This window comes from Schistocerca serialis, chromosome 4 (assembly GCF_023864345.2).
Source record: "Schistocerca serialis cubense isolate TAMUIC-IGC-003099 chromosome 4, iqSchSeri2.2, whole genome shotgun sequence".
Lineage (NCBI taxonomy): Eukaryota > Metazoa > Arthropoda > Insecta > Orthoptera > Acrididae > Schistocerca > Schistocerca serialis.
The window spans coordinates 681835540-681856536 of record NC_064641.1 but is presented as its reverse complement, the minus strand read 5'-3'; the positions used below and the strand labels follow the sequence as shown (position 1 = coordinate 681856536).

Genomic DNA, 20997 nt, shown 5'->3' with positions numbered 1-20997 from the left:
ATGGCTATATGGTGAAGAATATTGGTAATACAACATAGTTAGCAGGCAAGAAAGTTTAGTTTTAATTAATTTATTCACTGAAGAAAGAATGATATATTAGACATACTTTACAATGACAACATACGTACTACTTTACAACAAAACACATACACACACACACACACACACACACACACACACACACACACACACACACTCTATACACTGAACAATTTGAAGGCTCTCCATTACCATAGCTGAATGCATTGTACACTATCCTTAATGAGCAAAATATAGAACTGCTGTTCTTTCACTCTGCCTCAATTCTACATAACATCAGTCAACAATTTTACACATTCTCAGTCCTTGTGACAATTTTTCAAATCTTCGTTTGCACAATGATTTTGAAAAAAGTAAGCTAAATGATTTTCTGTAGAAATGTACTTCACATCTATTTTCCTTTTCAATCATGAACCTCTAAAAACATATGTTTAATACCTATGTGTTTTACCTTTTATATTCTCACTTACAAAGACAAGAAAGTCAAGACACCCTCTCCATAAATCATAAGTTTTTCATTTTGAAATTTTTTTAGGTAACCACAGATATTCTACAATCTAAGTTGCAAGTGATAGAAATTCAACATCTGTAGAAGACACCATTTAGTATTTTGGTTTCATTTCCCCAACATACAGTGATATCAAACGGCTTGATAGCACAACGTGATGTTGATTATCTGTCTGACCTATTGACTCAATCAGCATCAACATAAGCTACTACAGTTTCATTGTTTTCCTCATTTTTATAACACATCCTACAATCTAGTGTGCCTTTTATGAAATGCAATTTTTACTTCAATGTGATTTCTTTCAATCACTTTGATAACAACTAGAATAAGTAACAGTATAGTGAGAATCAGGTTGTGTTGTTTGAGTTACATAAAGCAAACATCCTAATAACTCCCTGTAAGATACTTTCTTACTTTAAATTCCAAGATCTTGCGGCCTGCTTTAGATCATAAATTACTTTGGTTAGCTTACCTACAGTACCTCATTTTACTTAAATCCTACTGGTATCTTCACACAAATTTCTTCAGCTTAATTTTTGTGAAAAAAGTATCTTTTACATCCATTTGATTTGCAGTCAATTTCTTCACTTAAATTTTTGTGAGACAAGTATCTTTTACATTCATTTGATTTGCAATCAATTTTTCATGATTCATAATGGCAAGTAATGTTACCAGAGTTGTCAACCTTGCTACAAGAGCATATATGTTTCATCATAGTCAAAAACTTTTCTTTGAGTACAACCACTGCTAACATCATCAAATTTAACTTTACAAATCCACTTTGTAGTTATACCCTTTCTGTTATTAGGTAAAATTTATTACTCACATCTCTTCTGCTACAATGTGAAACCATTCTCTTTTATTCAATCTGCTGTAGATCTCATTGAAAGTCTCCGGAACATGCTCGACCTTCATTTCTGCTAATACAGCATAATCTTCCATCCACGATGGATATTTTCTTTCTCTTACACTTTGTGGATTTTAGAATATTTCATGTCTTCAGCTGCATTATCATTTGAGAGTAATTTTCTTAGTCATTGGCATTTTCTTCACCAATGATAACCTCATCATTTGTGTCTTTTTTGCAAGAGAACCAATTGTCATCGCTAAAATCAAAACGATTTTTATCAATCTTGACATCCCTTCCAAGAGGGATGCAATCTCTTCCAGACAGCTTAGCTCACATCCATTAACACAATCTGAACACTAAGTACTTCTTTCTTTTGCAATCAAATTTTTCAGTGATTACTTCTCCATGAAGTTATGAATATGTCAAGAAAGTACTGCAACTTTGGGAATTCACAATATGACAGAATAACAGGAACTGTTATTTTTTATGTATATATTGGTTTTCTATTTATCAAGTGAACACAATGTATACTGTGTCTGCCCAAAAACATTTTTAAAGTCCATTGTCAACAACATGCAGTGAGCCTTGTTTGTTATGTTCCTATTCATGTACTCACTCACTTCATTCTGTTGTGATTATCTCACTGACAATTGATTTGGGATTCCCTTATCTCTAAAACAGTTTTTAATTTTGTTTGACAAATATTCATGTCCATTATCATAGCAGAACCTATTAATCCTCAAACTAAAATGAGCAGTAGCTGCAACTCCATTCTGTTTAACACATTCCAGTATTTTGAATTTATTTTCCATCATATATACAGCTGTGAAATGGGCACAGTCATACATAAATGTAATGTTGTATCTCTTTTTATTGTAAGACATGGGAGTAACAGAACCCATGACTTCACTGTATACTAACTCCAGTCAACATATTGCTCGTTCTCTTGTGACATTTGGAAGTCTTTTTTGCTTGCTTTAAATGCAGATGATGCACAACTCTGGTGTCTTCATACCTTAAACGTTAATTCCTTCCACATATTTAGGGGGCACATTTAGGTCAGTAGTTAAAATGTCCTAAGCTCTGATAACAGATTTTCAGTGTTTCAGTTAGAAATGCCATGCAGGAGTTTCTGGTAAATTTCAGAGAATACAGTTTTGCCTTATTTCTTTGCAATGGCAACAAAATCCTTTTCCATTTTCAAACAAAACCTTGAAACCACCTGTCTGCAGTCTGTGTCCTGACAGTAAGTTGTAAGATAGTCCAGGAACAAACAAAATATTTTTAATTGGAAAATTGGCACTGCCTTTCCACTGAAATAGCTGACAACATTTCAGTTTTAAAAATAAAAGTTGTAGAAATGGCTATCAGAATACTATTTTCATTTTTAAAGAGTTTTAAAAGTGTAATACTGAATTACATTTATGAAGTTCACTGACTTCCCTACCATATTAGTATGTACATGTGATAAAGACTACGTCATTGCAAATGTTCAGTTCTCAATAAAATAACTAGCTGTAGTGGAGAGATTTGCTGTTAGTAATTTACCAGTTTTTATCATCACTTAAAATGCATCCTGGCTACAATAAGATAAAAAACATAACATTTTTTGCTAGTAAAATGTCTGTTCTGCACTAAATATGTATCAGTCTTACCTTGCAAGGTAACGACAAATGCGTGAGTGATTTGCTGCGTCAACATAGGGTTCAAGGACATCAAGGCAACCAATCTCCATTAAAAGATCACAGGCTTGTATTTCTGCATTATGTTTTGTATCAAACTCTACTATTGCTTTGACAAGTTTGAGTAACTGCTCTCTAGTACTGTCATTATTGTATAAAGGGGTCTCCAACCATTCTTCAGCTATTTCTGTCTCCAATTGCCTGCATATAACATGCAGACATGAAATTACACAAGTAAATTTCAAAAATTAATTATTATATAGACAAAAATAATAATCTTTATAGAAATTGAGCACTCTACTACACAAAACAAAATGCAATACTGGTAACTGAAGAAAAGTGCCTCAGGCATTCTGTAAGGAATAAGAAAGTATGAAAACAGAACTTACACTAAAAGGTTAACTCACTATTTTCAGAAAATAAGATTAGTTGTAGCTTATGTGAGCTTTCTTCCAAATCTATTTAAATAAAGTTTAACAAAATTCCATTCTTTACTGATATACCATTAATAATTGTAATAGTGGATGAAGTGTTGTTGTGGTCTTCAGTCCTGAGAGACTGGTTTGATGCAGCTCTCCATGCTATTCTGTCCTGTGCAAGCTGCTTCATCTCCCAGTATGTACTGCAGCCTACATCCTTCTGAATTTGCTTAGTGTATTTATCTCTTGGTCTCCCTCTACGATTTTTACCCTCCACGCTGCCCTCCAATGCTAAATTGGTGATTCCTTGATGCCTCAGAACATGTCCGACCAACCGGTCTCTTCTTCTTATCAAGTTGTGCCACAAACTCCTCTTCTCCTCAGTTCTATTCAATACCTCCTCATTAGTTATGTGAACTACCCATCTAATCTTCAGCATTCTTCTGTAGCACCACTTTTCAAAAGCTTCTATTCTCTTCTTGTCCAAACTATTTATCGTCCATGTTTCACTTCCATACATGGCTACACTCCATACAAATACTTTCATAAACGACTTCCTGACACTTAAATCTATAGTATGAAGTATCCAAAAGTAACTAGACCTCCTTTCCAAATAATGTAAACACATTTCTGACACTTGTTTTTGAAAAATTTTGTTTGGTTTACCAAATGCAAATCAGGTGATTTTTATTCTTTTGTTTTCTTGTTTTCCTGTTCACCTAGTTACTGCTTCTAATTGCCCTAAATACAAAATCCAAAAATGGTTTCTATGACTTCATTGTTAATTTCCATTATTTTCTTTTCCATGTGGTGGTTATGCACTATTTTTGACATTGGAATTGAAATGGTGGCAAAGCTTTAAACTTGCTCTGTGTGGCCGAGCTTCAAACTTGCTGTGTAAAGTTCTTTCCTTTATTGTTGAAGCTTATAAAGTCATCTGCAAAATGACGATTGTTCAGATATATTTCATTAACACATCTTTGTTTTCCCAGTTTAAACTTTCTCTAGGACTGCTGAGAACTGGTGATATAAAATTTCTTTACCTGACTTCCCATTCATCACAAGCACTGCATTTCTCACTAGCCTGATGAAATGTAATGGAACCTCATACAATTCCTTATGTTTGATGCCGTCATCATAATGAATTCCTTAAATGATAACATTTTCATTAGATATCTCTGAGTAACATTATTTTCATGACTGAATAATTTCTGAATTACACCACTATCAAGTGGACAATTTAAATGTTTCAGTACACATCATTAGTGGGTGACAGTGATTAACAGGTCTGAAAAAGTCATCTTAGTGCAACAGTGTGGTGTGCTCAGTGAAATAACATGGATTTTCTGTGATGCTATAACCCTGTACTCAACACCTGGATGTGTGCCACGGCACCAGGTTGCTGGTGCACTACATTTCAACTAGTCTGCCACTGCCAGCTGCATGGGCCAGTGGACAGAGGTTGCCTATTGTGGGTCACAAGACTAGAGGCCATGGCACGACATCCACCATGCCACCTACCAGAGCCCTCCGCTATATAAAGACAGCGCAGCTGGTGCTCCTCCTCAGACTATGTTCTACTGCTTAATACACTGTTTCTATGTCTGTCATTTACTTGAATGTAGTTAAATAAACTTCAGTTCTTAGCAACCACATTATTGGTTTTTAAGATGCAATTGGCAATGATTTGCTGATAACCTTGGTGTTGAGCACATGTTAACTCCATCAACAAGTGTGGTGTTCACTTCCATAGGCTCAGTCTATTTGGTTGTTCTGTACATGGAGGCCGTGCTCAAATCTCTCCTCGAGCAGCAGCAGTCTGTTATAGTGGCCATCACAAATTTGTGGGCCATCTTGACTAATCAGGCTTCTATGCTATTACCTTACCTAACACCTTTTCCCCTTACTACGATGCAGCCGAAGACTGAAAGGCTTCGAGAAGTGGCTTCAGCAACATTTCCTTGCTTTTGGTGTCAGTGATACAAACTTGTGTACAGCTTTGTTTCTTTCTTGGATTTCCCCTCAAATTTACCACTTGATGTGCCAGTTAGCCAAGCTCCATGAACCGGCATTACTTTTGTTTGACAAAATGTGTAAGTTGTCCAATTATCAAGATACACACACAGAAGTCACTGCAGCATGTGTTGAGTTCTTTCATTGTCATAAAGAGCCCAAACAGTCCTACCAGGCTTCAGTGGACAAACTCTACGGCTTCAGTCACAAATGTCAGTTTGTTACTGATTCCCATCATGATTCCTATGTTGATTCAGTGGTCTGTGACACCATCATTTGATTGGCTCCTGACTAGGAAGTGTGTCAATACACACTACAGAGTGAGAATCCATCTTTGGCTGAAGTTTTGAATATCGCTCAATCTTTTGAGGCATCTTGTGCTGGTGGTGATCAGATTGAGGCTTGGTGCGACATCACCACAGTGGCTCCTGTTTCTGGTCATTGAGCGTTAGTTAGTTCTTTTCAGGGGAGGACAACGTGGCAGCTGTACAAATATGACAACCACACTGGACTGGACAGCAATGTGCCAAACAACAGCAACTACAGTAACAACAGTGGTCAGCACTCCCATCTTGCCCATACTGTTTCATGCAACATGACAGGGCTGTGTGTCCTAAGTGTTGGGTGAATTGTAACAACTGTAAGAAAAAAAAGACAATAGCATTTGTGTGTCGTTCCTTGCCCTCCCCTGCAGATATGGATGAGGATGTTAAATGTGTGTCTCCAGTGCTTACAAACAATAACAAACTGTTTATGGAAGTGCGATTGATGGATAAAGTGCTCTGACAACAACTGGTCACAGGTGCAGCTGTGACACTGCTGATTCACAAATTTATGTGAACTTGGGATCTCCAGCATTGTCTCCATTACCTGATGTTTGGTGAGCTCCAACAAGCAATATATTCCAGTTTTGGGGAAATCTATGACTCCTGATGTGTATGAATCTGTGGTTCATTCCTTGTCTTTTCTGGTGATGCATGGTACTGGTTCCATTGTGGATGCAGCGCACCTCGTTTCTGCCTAGGGCCCTTACCATCTCTTTTTTTTATATGGGTTAGGTTGTGCCACTAATTTTATGGCCCACATTATGCTGAAACCTACGGTTCATCTACAGTTTTCCCAGGTGTGCCTTATAACAGTGGCCTTGCATGATCAAGTGAAGTCAGAATTGTACAGGCAGACATCACTGGAGTCACACAGCCTATTACATCAAGTGAATGGCCTACACCCTTGTGTTTGTTAAAAAAAATGAGAGGTCAGCTTTGCCTCTGCTGCAACTTTAAAGTTTCTGTTAACACTCAGTCTATTGTTGACACCTACCCTTTGTTCCATCAGGACAAATTATTGGCCAAACTTGATGGAGACCAGTTTTTCTCTAAAACTGATTTATCTGAAGCCTGTTTACAGGTTCTATTGGATGAGGATCCAAAACTCCTCCTTGTAAATAACACATCATTCGGACTGTAGCAATATCAGCTCCCATTTAGAGTGACTAGCGCCACACCGATTTTTCAGCACTTTTTTGCAATGACTGACGATGTCCATTACAGGATGCATCAACTATCTCAATGACACTGTCATGATGGGGGCATCCACAGAAGAGTATTTATGCGAATTATGCTCCTTGTTCATAGTTTCACACTGCAGAGTTGAAGTGAAATTTGGCCAAGTCACACTTCTTTCAGCCATCCTGTGTAATTGGGGTTTGAGGCTTCTTGGGATGGTGTAAAGCCTTTATGCCAACATGTCATCTTTGTTACAGCTCTGCCTCACCCTTACAATGTCAAAGAACTCCAAGCATTTTTAGGGTAAATTTCCTACTATCATAAATTCATCCTGGGTGTGGCCAGGATGGCCCATCCTCTCCGTGAATTGTTCCACAAGGACATTACTTTTCAGTAGACACTGGCCTCTGAATGTATGTTCATGCTTGTGAAACCTAAATTGCATTCTGCTCCTTGTTTGGCTACCTTCCATCCTGGCCAAACACCTGGTCTTGGCTACAGATATCTCTCAGTATGGCCTTGGGGCCATTCTTACACATTGCTATGATGATGGTTCCAAACATCCAATAATTTAAGCATTCAAAACATACAACTCCACTCAGTAGTGCTACTCCCAAGTTGATAAGGAAGCACTTACTGTCATCTAGAGAAGTTTCATGTGACACCAACAATTATTAATGATAGTACAGTCATGTGGGGTATCCAACAAAAATGTTGACTGGATTGAGGACTTCTTGGTAGGGAGGACATAGAATTTTATTATGTATTGAGAGTCATCAAAACATATAGAACTAGTTTTCAGCATGCCTGATGAAAGTGTGTTGGTATCCTTGCTGCCCATGTTGTGTATTAATAACACAGAAGACAATGTTAATAATAAAACCATATTTTTTGCAGACACTAAATTTACCAATAATGAAGCACTCTCTGAAAGACACGTGGTCTCTTTTGGAGCAGCTTTATCTGCATATACAAGTATCACTTCTGCTGCTTTGATTTGAGATTTAGTTCTGTGTTTTAGGAGAGTATTTCATTCCCAACCAACAGAGCTGGAATAATCACCATTTTTTAAAATTTAGTCATGATTCTTTTTTATAGAGCCCTTTCAGTACCTTACTGCAACATACATTTTAGAGAAAATTGTTATTACATCTTCTATATCTTGATAATATTTGCAGCTGATGTTAATTTCAGTATGTAATCTAACAATGGAAAATCCAGGATGGAATGTAACAACACCAGAGAAGGAAAGTTGCTACTCACCATATAGTAGAGATGCTGAGTCATGATAGGCACAACAAAAAGATTCACACAATTGTAGCTTTTAGCCATAAAGGCCTTTGTCAGCAGTAGACACGCAGTGTGGTTTTGTTGTGCCTATCGCGACTCAGCATCTCCGCTATATGGTGAGTAGCAACTTCCCTTCTCTGGTATCAGTATGTAATCTGTTATAATAGCACACTGTTACTACACATTTTTTAGGATGCTGAGTCTTCCCTTCTGACTGTCATAACCTTAGCTTTTCTAGTCAAGATTTTGGAACACAACTTTTGCAAATCATGTTCAACAAATGAACTAATTTCTGGAAGTTATCCCCCAAATACGCCTGCATCATCTAAGTCAGAAAAAGGGAAGGCTTTATCATCTTTTGCAATCTTAGCTGGATTTCACTAGGTGCCTCTGATTTTCATGCTCTGATCTAATGGCTCTGGTGATGGAGAGCATCCTTGTCTGACACCTTGATTTATTACTTCTAGCTTATTGACCTCCCAATCAGTGTTATCCAAGAAATAATTACACACTGAAATCACAGATCAAAGTCATTGTGGCATCAAACATTGCATCTACTAATTAACAACCAATACAGATGCCTTATATTTACTCAGACAGGCATTGTTTGCACCCATAACAGATATTAGCTTGAAACTTACCATAGATAAGGAGGTCACAAAACAACAAGAAGATGAAAACTAGCTATACTTTTGGCTGTTATGGTGCTGCTAAAAGAGAATAAATCTTGAACAGTGTTGATACGGTCACCCTTGAGCTATTTTAATAATTAGTTGGTGACTCAAGGAATATTTTCCAACATAGACGGAGAACAAGCTCCAAATGGGTGAAATGAGGCTATACCTTTTCAAAGAAACCATCCCAGCATTTACCTTAATATATTTAGGTAAACAATGAGAAATGTGAATCTAAATGATGAACAACAATTGGTACCTCATTCCTCCCAAATGTTAGTCCATTGTCTTCATCACTGTGGCACATCACTTGGTGACAAGTAGCAGGCTTAAAGGCAACAAGCTAGCAAAGTCTTGAGAAAATTCTTAGAATGGAAAGTTTATAAATATGCTGCATCAATTCATGCATTGTAAACATTATACTTCAAACATGAATGATAATGAAGAAAACCAGGGCTATGCAGCAGTACAGATTAGTTACAAATCTGCCCACATTATAACCAAGAATGGAAAATGTTTTCAGTGGAATAACTCTTTAAAACATGTAGCAGAATGTTCATTTCCAAGAGAGATGGAGATAACAAAAGGATACTGACTTTCAAAACAATGTATTGTCAAATCCTAAACATGGCAGCAGTTTTAGAGATGCAGTCCAGGCGGAATGTACAGAAGTTTGTAACTTTTTTCACTTGCACTTGAATGTGCATGATTTTAAATACAGGGTGTATCATAATTAATGGTGTAAACACATACAGTTGAAAGTACATGATACTAGAAGCAAAAAAGTCTCAGTAAACATAGGGTCGAAAATGCATACCTTAAGAGTTACAAGCAATTTTTCATCTTCAATACAGTGAAACAAATCTCTTCTACTGCAAGTTCTTTGCTTTCCATATTTTGGGAAGTGGTAGTACAGACCAAAATAAGAAAAAATGTCCAGCAAACATGTGCTCTAAAATGCACACCTTAAAAGTTATGAGCACCTGATCATTTCAAGAGTTGTGTTTCAAAGTAGCAAAGATGAACAACTGCTCATAGCTCTTAAGGTATGCATTTTAGAGCAATTGTTTAGTGGATTTTTTTTTTTTTGTTTTGGTCTCAAAATGTACAAGAGACTTACTGAAGGTACATATGATGTTGAAAGTGAGAATTTTTATTGCGCTTGAATGTCAAATACATCGTTGACTGACGAAACATAAAGTTTGTATGTCTACTTTCACACTTTATGTTGGCAGAACGTAAGAACATGGCAACCTGTGTGAAAGAAGTGAAAAACAGGAATTTTAAGTCAAAAACGAGAGAAGAAGCTGTTATGTGTTGCCATAGCAACCATACATAAGACAATGGATTTACTCCAAAACATTGGAATATGTTCAAGTATCCAATGGAGCAAAATTTTAATGAAATACAATGAAGACATGAAAAATTCACAACAATAAAAACAGTAAAGAAGATTTCAATGTATTTGTCTAAGAAGAAGTATGCATAGAATGCCTCAACCAAGAAGATCCAGTGCAGGGAGTATACAGCTCTAACACACATCGCGGGGACATAGACGTGGAGACCAATGTACATCCGATGCTGCCGGCACCAGCTGCTGTTAACTGGTGCTGACCTGCCTCTACATCTGCTCACTTACACAACGAGAATTCTAACAAAACTTATTTACCTTAGTATGAAGTGGTACCAGGTGCTGTTGAGCGAAGTTTTATTGTGTAATTACCATATTTAAAGTTAGTTTTAAATGCTTACAAGAGCTAAAGCATATAAAAGTATGGAAAATCTACAACAGGTTGAGGAAATTCAAGACCCAGCTATGGCCATGAAAATTAGCAAAGAAGTGCCTTACTGGGCTGAGTTGATAAACTTAATCAAAGCTCAGAGTGCAACTCTACGTAAAGAACTAGGTTTAGTAAATTCTCAGTTAAATACCCAGAGTGAAGCTTTAAATGCTCGGAAGGAAACTTTAAATATTCAGACGACAAATTTACGTTTGTTAAATGGCAGAGTCGATTCTCAAAGCAAAGAATTTAGTAATCTACATGAAGGCATGGGGGCTTTGAAGACTGAATTCAACACCGTAAGTAATAAAGTAGAGAATTTAAAAGTAGATTTAAAGAACGAGTTGATAAATTCTTTGACCACTCATATAAATCATATGTTTACTAACCTTAGCCAGAAACAGAATGATACCTTTCAGGATTTGTCAAAAAGGTTAGAACTTAACATTGAGAACAAATGTAATAGTGTAGAATCAGAACTTACTGAAAAGTCAGGATCATTTGTAAAAGTGTACAGTATTAAGTATACTGATGTAAGGCATGGGTTGTATACTTTGCAAGAGAGTGTAAATAAGCAGAATGAGTTACTACCAATCATTCAAACGCAAATTACAGGTGTCAATAAATGGGTAGATAATGTAGAAAGAAATTTCAAAGAGAAAACAGATAACTCTGATATTATAAATGTAATCAGTTTGGAGGAGCAATTTGGGAAAATTATAGATCGAAAAGTTACTGAGAGAATAACATCTGGGAATGTATTGCCTATTCCTTCTTCTGAACTTAATGATACCTGGAAGGGTATGGATGACCTGTGAAAAGAGATTAAGCTTATCCACGATAAAGTAAAAAAAAGGGTATCTTCACCTAACGTTGTATTAACTAGTTAAGCTGTGACTGATTTACAATGGGGAGCTAAATCAGGGTTATCTACACAGTTCTCTAAGTTTAAACTGGACAGAGAGGTACATGCGACCCAGTTCTTAAAAAGATTTAACCAAGCTTTGCCAAAAAATTGGGAAGATTCCAAGAGGATCGAATTTGTGATGGGTACATTTTAGGGGAGGCCTCAGAACGGGGTACAGTAAATATTGAGAATTTTTCTTCTTGGGAGTACTTTCAAAAGAAATTTAAAGAGAAATACTGATCTGCCAGTGATCAAGAAAAGTTAATATCAGATCTATGGGACCCAAATATTATAATAATACTTGGGATACAATAAGGAAATATTTCAATTGGCATTTAACACAAAAAAGGGGGAAATACAATGTAAAGGATGTGAAATTGTATATCCCCCAGGGATGTTAACATTCTGAGTAAAGGCGCGGAGTGATGACCGTTGGATCTCATATTGTTTTCGGTGCTTTTTTCAAATAGTTTCCTGATGTAAAACCCTTTAAGATCTAGAACTATTCTAGAATCTTATTGCTTACAAAACTGGATATGACCATAAAATAGAGAACAACTTAAAAGACTATAAAATAGTGATATCTACACGAAATAAACTGAATAAAATAGTATATTTGTGGAAAATGTAATATGATGCGAATAATTGACCAACTGTTATACCGAAGTGTGTAGCTTTTCTATTTTGTATAGAGTATTTTACACCTTTTATGAGATGTGATATAGATGGGAGGGTTTATATAAATTTTGAAAGGGATGAGTATTGCAGCTAAAAGCTTGATTTACAAGAACAGATAAATCATGACTAAAACAAAACACATATCACACTTTTCAAACAACCCTCATAAACAAATGTGCCTGATTCTTCTTCATTTGCCATTTCCATATGGCTGCTAGGATTTCCTTCGGGGACCTCAAAGGGTGAATGTGGGACAAGTCCATTCTGTAGGAAACAATTTAACACCAAACCTCCTTCGGCATCTCACTCAAGTACCTGAGAGATAGGGATCCTGGGGAAGGGGGGTGGGAAGGGTTTCATATCTTTGTGGCTATCTTCTTTCTCTTCTTCAATCCTAGCAACCACATCTATTTTTTCTTTCTTACTTCTCATCTTGAGGACCTGTCTATCTTTTTCCTCTTTCCATATTCATAAACTTCTATCGCTGAAGTCTTTCCTTATTTCCGTGGTTACTAATAACCTATATCTTATCTTTAGATACGAAGGCCAAAGAATCATACTACACAAACACACATCCACATATACATAAATATACACTTCTACACAAAATTTAAATTATTTAAGACAAAGCCTGTCACAATGTGAGAACTGCCAGGTGTTGCAGGGGAAAAGGTGTGTACGTAGCGAAATTAGCGCACATATATGGAGAGTTATGAATACATCGAATATACATAAGGAGAGGTGCCCATACACAATGAACAACTATAAAATAGTAATGAGTAATGGATAAATAAGAAAAAGGCGTGAACAACGTCAGTGCAATAAAAAGTCTGATGAATTGAAGGATAGTGGGACCTATGTAGTATAAATAGACATAATATCTATTGAAAGTGTAGAAGTTGGTAAGCAGAGGAGGACACTAGGGAGTGGATGATATATTACAGAATGAATGTGAAGTTTAAGATAGATTTATATTTTTACCAGAAGATACTTAATTATGGTATACACAGAAATGTATATTAAGGTAATGATCCATGAGGCCTACTCAGAAAGGATAAGGGGGACGTACCTGGCAATCACTAAGTATAAAGGGCAGATGTACCAACATGGAGATAGGACAATCTGTGACCTAAAAAATAGAGATGTTTTGTAAGGGGCATACCTACCAGAATGGAAAGTGGAAATGCTCTCATAAGGTCAACCCACAAGCAAGGAATAGGTGCTGATCCTACGAGAAGGGAACAGTATCACGACAAAATTCACAAATTTTATAGGAGTTTTTCTGGAAAGTGTAAATTCTACGAACAACTAGCATAATTATGTTTTGTGGAAGTAAATGAGTGTCAAAAGAACACTTTCATTTTGCCCAGAGTTCCTCCAAGCTACAACTAATGAAAATAGCACATACTAGGAAAAAGGTAGTACAAAAAGATAAGAATAGAAAGTAGATTACTCATGTGTCATAGACACCTGAAGTTTTCGATTGAAAAAGGAAATAAAGAAAAGAAAAAGAGTTCTCCTCACAATTCCTAAATATTAGTAAAGCTGACTAAAACAACGAATAAATGCTCATGACACACACACACATACACACACACACACACACACACACACACACACACACACACAAATGTATACTGTTAAGATATGAAATGTTATTATGAGTGATATTACTTGCATAATGATTATGTATAAAAATCTCATGTTCGTCTGAGAGGGGGGATATGTAGTGATTTGAGAATTGCTGTGTAAATTCTAAAACCACTCAGCCTTCTACCATCTCAGACACACGATATTCTAGATATGAGTGTGGGATGGCAGAATCCTACCTAATGCGTGTCACATGTTTGTGCATGCAGGTTTAAAATCAGCTGCAGGAAAAAAGTAGACGTGGCAGTCGAGCGGCACCGACAAGTACCTGTTGGACAATCCATAGATGTGTTAGTGAGTGTGCAAGGAAGAACCATGGAATCTATATGTAGCTCTGTGCTTATTGTGTCACTGACTATTATTATGTGAAACAAGAATAGTTCAAAAAGTACTCTTGTAGGCTCTTGACTCATCCTTGTGAGAGGCACGGCGTTTTTTCAGTCTCTTTTTCTGAAAGTTCTGGTGTCTAAGCAGACTTTCTTTTGAATGTAAATCAATTTGTTTCTAATATATGACTGTATGAGAGACTCACTGAAGTTACATATTATGATAAAAGTGAGAATTTTTATTGTGCTTGAAAGTGAAATACATCGTTGATTGATGAAACGTAAAGTTTGTATGGCTACTTATTTCACTAGTAGAAAGAGGCTTGAAAGTTCCTGTACCTAGCGTTATTTGACAGAGAAGAAGTTTCTAGCAGCTGGCTATCCAGTAGAGAAGAGTGGTTGCAAACCCCAAGAAAGTCATCTCATAAAGAAGTGGAATGTGGTTTGGGGAAATAAATCAGTATAACCCAGACCCACACTCACACTCTAAGTCATCAAAATGTTAGACACTGGTACAGTTGTGTTAAGTGTTGTTAACACCTCACTTTTGTAGAGCAGAAACAGCAAGAGGAGGACTTGTCACATTCATCATGAACTGTCATAAATTTAAGCTCACAGATAATCACAAATTCTGCCTAGTGCTGAATATGGAAGCACCTGAAACAGAAGTAATATTTCATAATAAATGCTTCATAACAGTATATCAAGCACATGCAGGTAATGTCAAGCTGTTCATAAAACGCCTTGAAGCTCTACTGGAGACAGACATTGATAATATACTTATAGGACAGTCTAATGAACAAATTTCTACTGCAAAACCAATAGTCAATGGCCTCTCAGACCACAACATACAGTTCTTTTGTTGAACATTAACACTGAAAGGAAGATTTTATATTTATTGGTGGCCAACACCTTCACCTCTATTTATGAATTTCTGAAAATAATGCAAATATTAGTACAATATAACTTCTTTACAAATTCAGTGTAGCAATGTGATCATTGCAAACAAGTGCTGTAAAATACACTCCTGGAAATGGAAAAAAGAACACATTGACACCGGTGTGTCAGACCCACCATACTTGCTCCGGACACTGCGAGAGGGCTGTACAAGCAATGATCACACGCACGGCACAGCGGACACACCAGGAACTGCGGTGTTGGCCGTCGAATGGCGCTAGCTGCGCAGCATTTGTGCACCGCCGCCGTCAGTGTCAGCCAGTTTGCCGTGGCATACGGAACTCCATCGCAGTCTTTAACACTGGTAGCATGCCGCGACAGCGTGGACGTGAACCGTATGTGCAGTTGACGGACTTTGAGCGAGGCCGTATAGTTGGCATGCGGGAGGCCGGATGGACGTACCGCAGAATTGCTCAACACGTGAGGCGTGAGGTCTCCACAGTACATCGATGTTGTCGCCAGTGGTCGGCGGAAGGTGCACGTGCCCGTCGACCTGGGACCGGACCGCAGCGACGCACGGATGCACGCCAAGACCGTAGGATCCTACGCAGTGCCGTAGGGGACCGCACCGCCACTTCCCAGCAAATTAGGGACACTGTTGCTCCTGGGGTATCGGCGAGGACCATTCGCAACCGTCTCCATGAAGCTGGGCTACGGTCCCGCACACCGTTAGGCCGTCTTCCGCTCACGCCCCAACATCGTGCAGCCCGCCTCCAGTGGTGTGGCGACAGGCGTGAATGGAGGGACGAATGGAGACGTGTCATCTTCAGCGATGAGAGTCGCTTCTGCCTTGGTGCCAATGATGGTCGTATGCGTGTTTGGCGCCGTGCAGGTGAGCGCCACAATCAGGACTGCATACGACCGAGGCACACAGGGCCAACACCCGGCATCATGGCGTGGGGAGCGATCTCCTACACTGGCCGTACACCACTGGTGATCGTCGAGGGGACACTGAATAGTGCACGGTACATCCAAACCGTCATCGAACCCATCGTTCTACCATTCCTAGACCGGCAAGGGAACTTGCTGTTCCAACAGGCCAATGCACGTCCGCATGTATCCCGTGCCACCCAACGTGCTCTAGAAGGTGTAAGTCAACTACCCTGGCCAGCAAGATCTCCGGATCTGTCCCCCATTGAGCATGTTTGGGACTGGACGAAGCGTCGTCTCACGCGGTCTGCACGTCCAGCACGAACGCTGGTCCAACTGAGGCGCCAGGTGGAAATGGCATGGCAAGCCGTTCCACAGGACTACATCCAGCATCTCTACGATCATCTCCATGGGAGAATAGCAGCCTGCATTGCTGCGAAAGGTGGATATACACTGTACTAGTGCCGACATTGTGCATGCTCTGTTGCCTGTGTCTATGTGCCTGTGGTTCTGTCAGTGTGATCATGTGATGTATCTGACCCCAGGAATGTGTCAATAAAGTTTCCCCTTCCTGGGACAATGAATTCACGGTGTTCTTATTTCAATTTTCAGGAGTGTAATTCTTCTGTTCCGCATTTATTACCTCATAAATGAAAATATGTTTAAAAATTCTTTGACTCATTCCACATCGTGACAATCATTTCACTTGGGACCTGTGGAAGATACATTAGAATAATTGTTTTTCACTGTAAATATTTATTGTGTTTCTCCTTCTTCTGTCATGTGTATAGGGTACTGTTGTTTGAGGAATAATTCGTTCATTGTCTGTGTGCAAGAAATGTGTTTTAAATCCAGTATGTTTTTCCAATAGCTCTTGAAATTTCTAGTACTTTCTGCTACTTCATTTATATTACTTAGTGTGTACAAGAACATCTTCCTTGAATAATCATCTATTATAGCCAGGAAATATCTGGTACCTAGAACTGATCTTGTTTCCATCAAACAACACAAGTCAGAACATATTAATTCAAGGATAACATTCGTTCTCACTCAGAACCCTGGAAATATAGCCTTTTCTATTTGATTTCAAAGGACATAAAACATGGAAAATCAATAGTTCCCATATAATTAATGCCATCCATACCTTTCTACAAAACTGCAATTCTGCAAGGCTTACCGGTAAATGTCCTAATCTCCTGAGCCACAAGTTCTTCCCAATAGTGATACGGAATTGATTTAACTGAACAATTATCTGGTTGGTCCAGTTTGTACATGCCATCAATCAAGCATTACTGTTGCAAATAGATTCTTTATCATACACGTGGCAGCCTCATTCATGAAACATGATGGAATGTCTCTTTTGTCCCATATTACCACCAGAAAGCATATTCTTACTTAACTGTGGCACATAAAGATAATCTATTCCTTTAATTTTTGTCTTTTTCCTAGCAACTTGTGTGTCAATATGTGTGTCACAAACTCCTTCAATGGGTAAATTCCCATTATTTACTACTACCACTTGTGACATTAACACTGATCTACATGAATTCTTTCCAACACGGGAGTTTAGACATGTGCTAAAGCACCAGAGTCAATATAGCAGTAATTATTTATGGCTTTATATGTTGCAGTAAAAAATGTATTGTATTTTGAAGTCCCTTTCAATGACTTGACACTTTCTTCCCTTGTTATGCTGAGAGAGTTTCTTGCAATATGACCATACTTATTACAATTATAGCATATTGGACTGTTGGAGAAATTGTGCACAAAGCTTCTGTTGTCTTTCTTGTTCACTTGAAGAGATGTGTCACTATTCACAGAGCAACAATTTAGTTTTAACAGTGACTCCATTTTTGGTATATCGGAATTCTCTAGGCTCATAATAATCGGTCTGCAGTCATCTGGTAACTGTGTCAATAAAAATCTCTCTACTCTCTCATCCTTCACTTCAAAATTGAAAGCATTTAACCTATTATAAGTTGATTATTTTGGATACAAATTCTTATAGTGTCTCTGTGAAGCTGTGAAGAGCATATTTGGCAAATAAATTCTTCTGTAAGGTCCTGAGTCTTCATATACCTGTTTTAATTTGTTCGAGGCTTCTTTTGAGATGCTGTGTTCTGCAGGTGCAAGTAGATTGCTGGATCAGTTGACAATATTATTTTTACTCCAGCGTCACACACTTCTGATTTGTCCTTTTACTTCACTTGAGACTCATTCCCATAGCATCTCATTTTTAAGAAATGTTTTCATTGGAAAATGCCAAATATTGTAGTTCTCTTCTCCTTTCAATTTTTCCGTAAGCAATAATTAATTTAATGTAATAATTTTGGCTTCAGATAGATCACTGACCTTAGTTATTTCTTGATTTGTATGTTCAACAAACTGTGTTTACTGGGTGGATGTGGGTAGCCTGGGCCCATAACTTGTTGTTTTCTATTTTAATACTCAGTAAAGCAATTAAGTATAGTGATCCTAGTTTAAAGTAGCACCAAAGAAACATTTTATTATACTAAATCATGCACAGAATATTCAGAACACTGACATATCAATAGGAATAAAGAACACGTATAGAAATAAAGGTAGATAACATGTATATATTAACAAAGACATAGTCTCTCATTTATAGCAACTTCTTCTTTTCTCCTTTTTCTTGTGCTTTTGTCACACACTGGCACAGAGTTGGCATCGTTATTAGTGGATTTGGTATGGATAATTTAAGGGGTGGCTGGATGCTCTTCTTGTTGCCACCCTGTTACACCCTGGGATGGGGCTGTGTGTACCCCAACAATCTCTGTGCAGTGGTATTTATGTGTAAGTGATCGAAAGTTTTCCAAATGTTTACAAATATGGAACTGAGGTGGGACTTCAGCACCAGCCTAGTATTCATCTAGTGGGATGTGGGAAACCACCTGAAACCCACATGCAGGCTGGCTGATACACTGAACCTCATTGTTAATCTGCTGAGTGGATTCGATCCAGGGCCAGCATACCTCCCATCCCAGAATGCTTTACCAAGCATGACTTTCCAGACAGATATTCTCATTTATAACAACTCTATTCTGTAAATCACTAATAGCACAGGCCAACGAAAATTTTTTTTGAAAAGTTTTTTTTCTACTTTGATAGCTGATCTTTATAGATTTTTATGAGCTGAATCCAAATCTAGCCTTAGTTTTTTTGTATCACCCATAGTTTTTGAGCAATATGCTTTTTACTATGTAGTATAAAAATCCTATGCTATACGGTAAACAGGGAAATTAATGAAATGCTTTGTTACAACATAAGCATGGTTTGTATTTACAGTAAGCTACTTAAAACAATGAAATGTGTTAATAGAGGTTTCACTTTCCAGCTGGAATTGGTTTGTATTTTCTTTCTCTTTTTTTCTTTGAAGCTTCTTGTGTAACTTTTTCTATGATGAGTTGCTTGCTGAATTTCTTGGTGAAGTGACCAACAGTAGTCATCCATCATGTTGGTGCTCCAGTGGCCTTGGTAGCATTTTTCCATCACTTTAATGTCCCGGTGAAAACGCTCTTCTTGCTCCTCACTAACATCGCCCATATTTTCCAGGAAGTAATCAAGGTGACTGTTCAAAAAGTGAACTTTCAGGCTCATTAAACATCCTAAAGTTTTAAATTTCTTTAACATTGTAGCTATAATAGAAACATATTCTGGATCTTTTTCATGTCCTAAGAACTTTGTAATGACTTGCTCGAATCATATCCATGCTTCTTTCTCATTAAAGGTCATTGTGGATTCAAAGTTAACATCAATTTTCTAATGCCAGGTCTGACAAAGACACGTTCTTTTAGTTTAGCTTTTGAAAGGTGTGGAAACTTTTGACAGAGATGCTTAAATCATGGTCCATCTTTAGGCAAAACTTTTACAAACTGTTTCATTAAGCCTAACTTTATATGTAGAGGTGATAGGAGCACGTTTTTTGGATCTACAAGGCTTATGCGTAAAATGTTCTTTTCACCAGGTTTTAAAGACTCCCTCACAGTTCTTTCTGCACCAGTGTTGATACCTAGTCCTACTGTCCCATCCACACACACGGAAATTTCATAAAGCCACCTTGCTGACCAAGGAACATGCATGTTACTTTTAGATTGCTACATATCATCCAACCATGAGCGGAATGAGTATTTTATTTAGCACTATTTCTAGGTTTTCATAGCTCTCTTTCATATGTACAGAATGTCCAACAGGTATAGATGCATTCATGTTACCACTGTGTAATAAAACAGCCTTTAAACTAGTTTTGGATGAATCAATAAACAGCCTCCAGTCTTCCTTTTTGTATTCAATACCAAACTCATTCATCAGACCGGGACTGTCTGAGCAGTACACTTAATCACCTTCTTGCTGAAAAAACTTGGAAAACTGCTGCTCTCAATTTCTATACATGTATATGCTGGTTTCAACTGACAATAAGTTCTTTTCTTTTAATTTAGAGCCAAGCAATTCAGCTTTTTCTTTCGTTAAGGCCAGATCCCTAACCAAATCGTTAAGATCTGCCTGAGTAAACAATTTGGGCTCTAGACTCTCTGTATTACAATGGAATTCATTATCATCTGGTTCATCTAAATCACATTGTACATCAGAAAATATTTCTGTTGGAATAGAATTTAAATCATCTGGTGGTTCAGGAACCGGCAAATCTACACAATGCCCTACTGGTCGGGTGAAGGACGGAAGATTAGGGTACCTTATTACCTTCTTGTTTTTCGAATTATGACCAGTGATATCAATACTGCAAAAGAGCAGTCATTGAAATGATTTCTTGGCTCCCTCCATATCATAGGAACAGCAAATCTAAAGGCTTTTTTCTCCTTTTTGGATCAT

The 20997-nt window shown here is 37.7% G+C and overlaps 1 protein-coding gene across 1 annotated transcript in view; it reads right to left on the bottom strand.

Moving 5' to 3' along the window:
* The window catches only part of LOC126474690 (26S proteasome non-ATPase regulatory subunit 2-like), a 209118-nt gene that overhangs the window by 173732 nt on the left and 14389 nt on the right, over positions 1 to 20997 (bottom strand). Inside the window, exon 5 of the mRNA XM_050102168.1 lies at positions 3053 to 3280. Within this exon, the coding sequence (XP_049958125.1) occupies positions 3053 to 3280 (228 nt within the window). The remainder of the gene's footprint in view (positions 1 to 3052; positions 3281 to 20997) is intronic.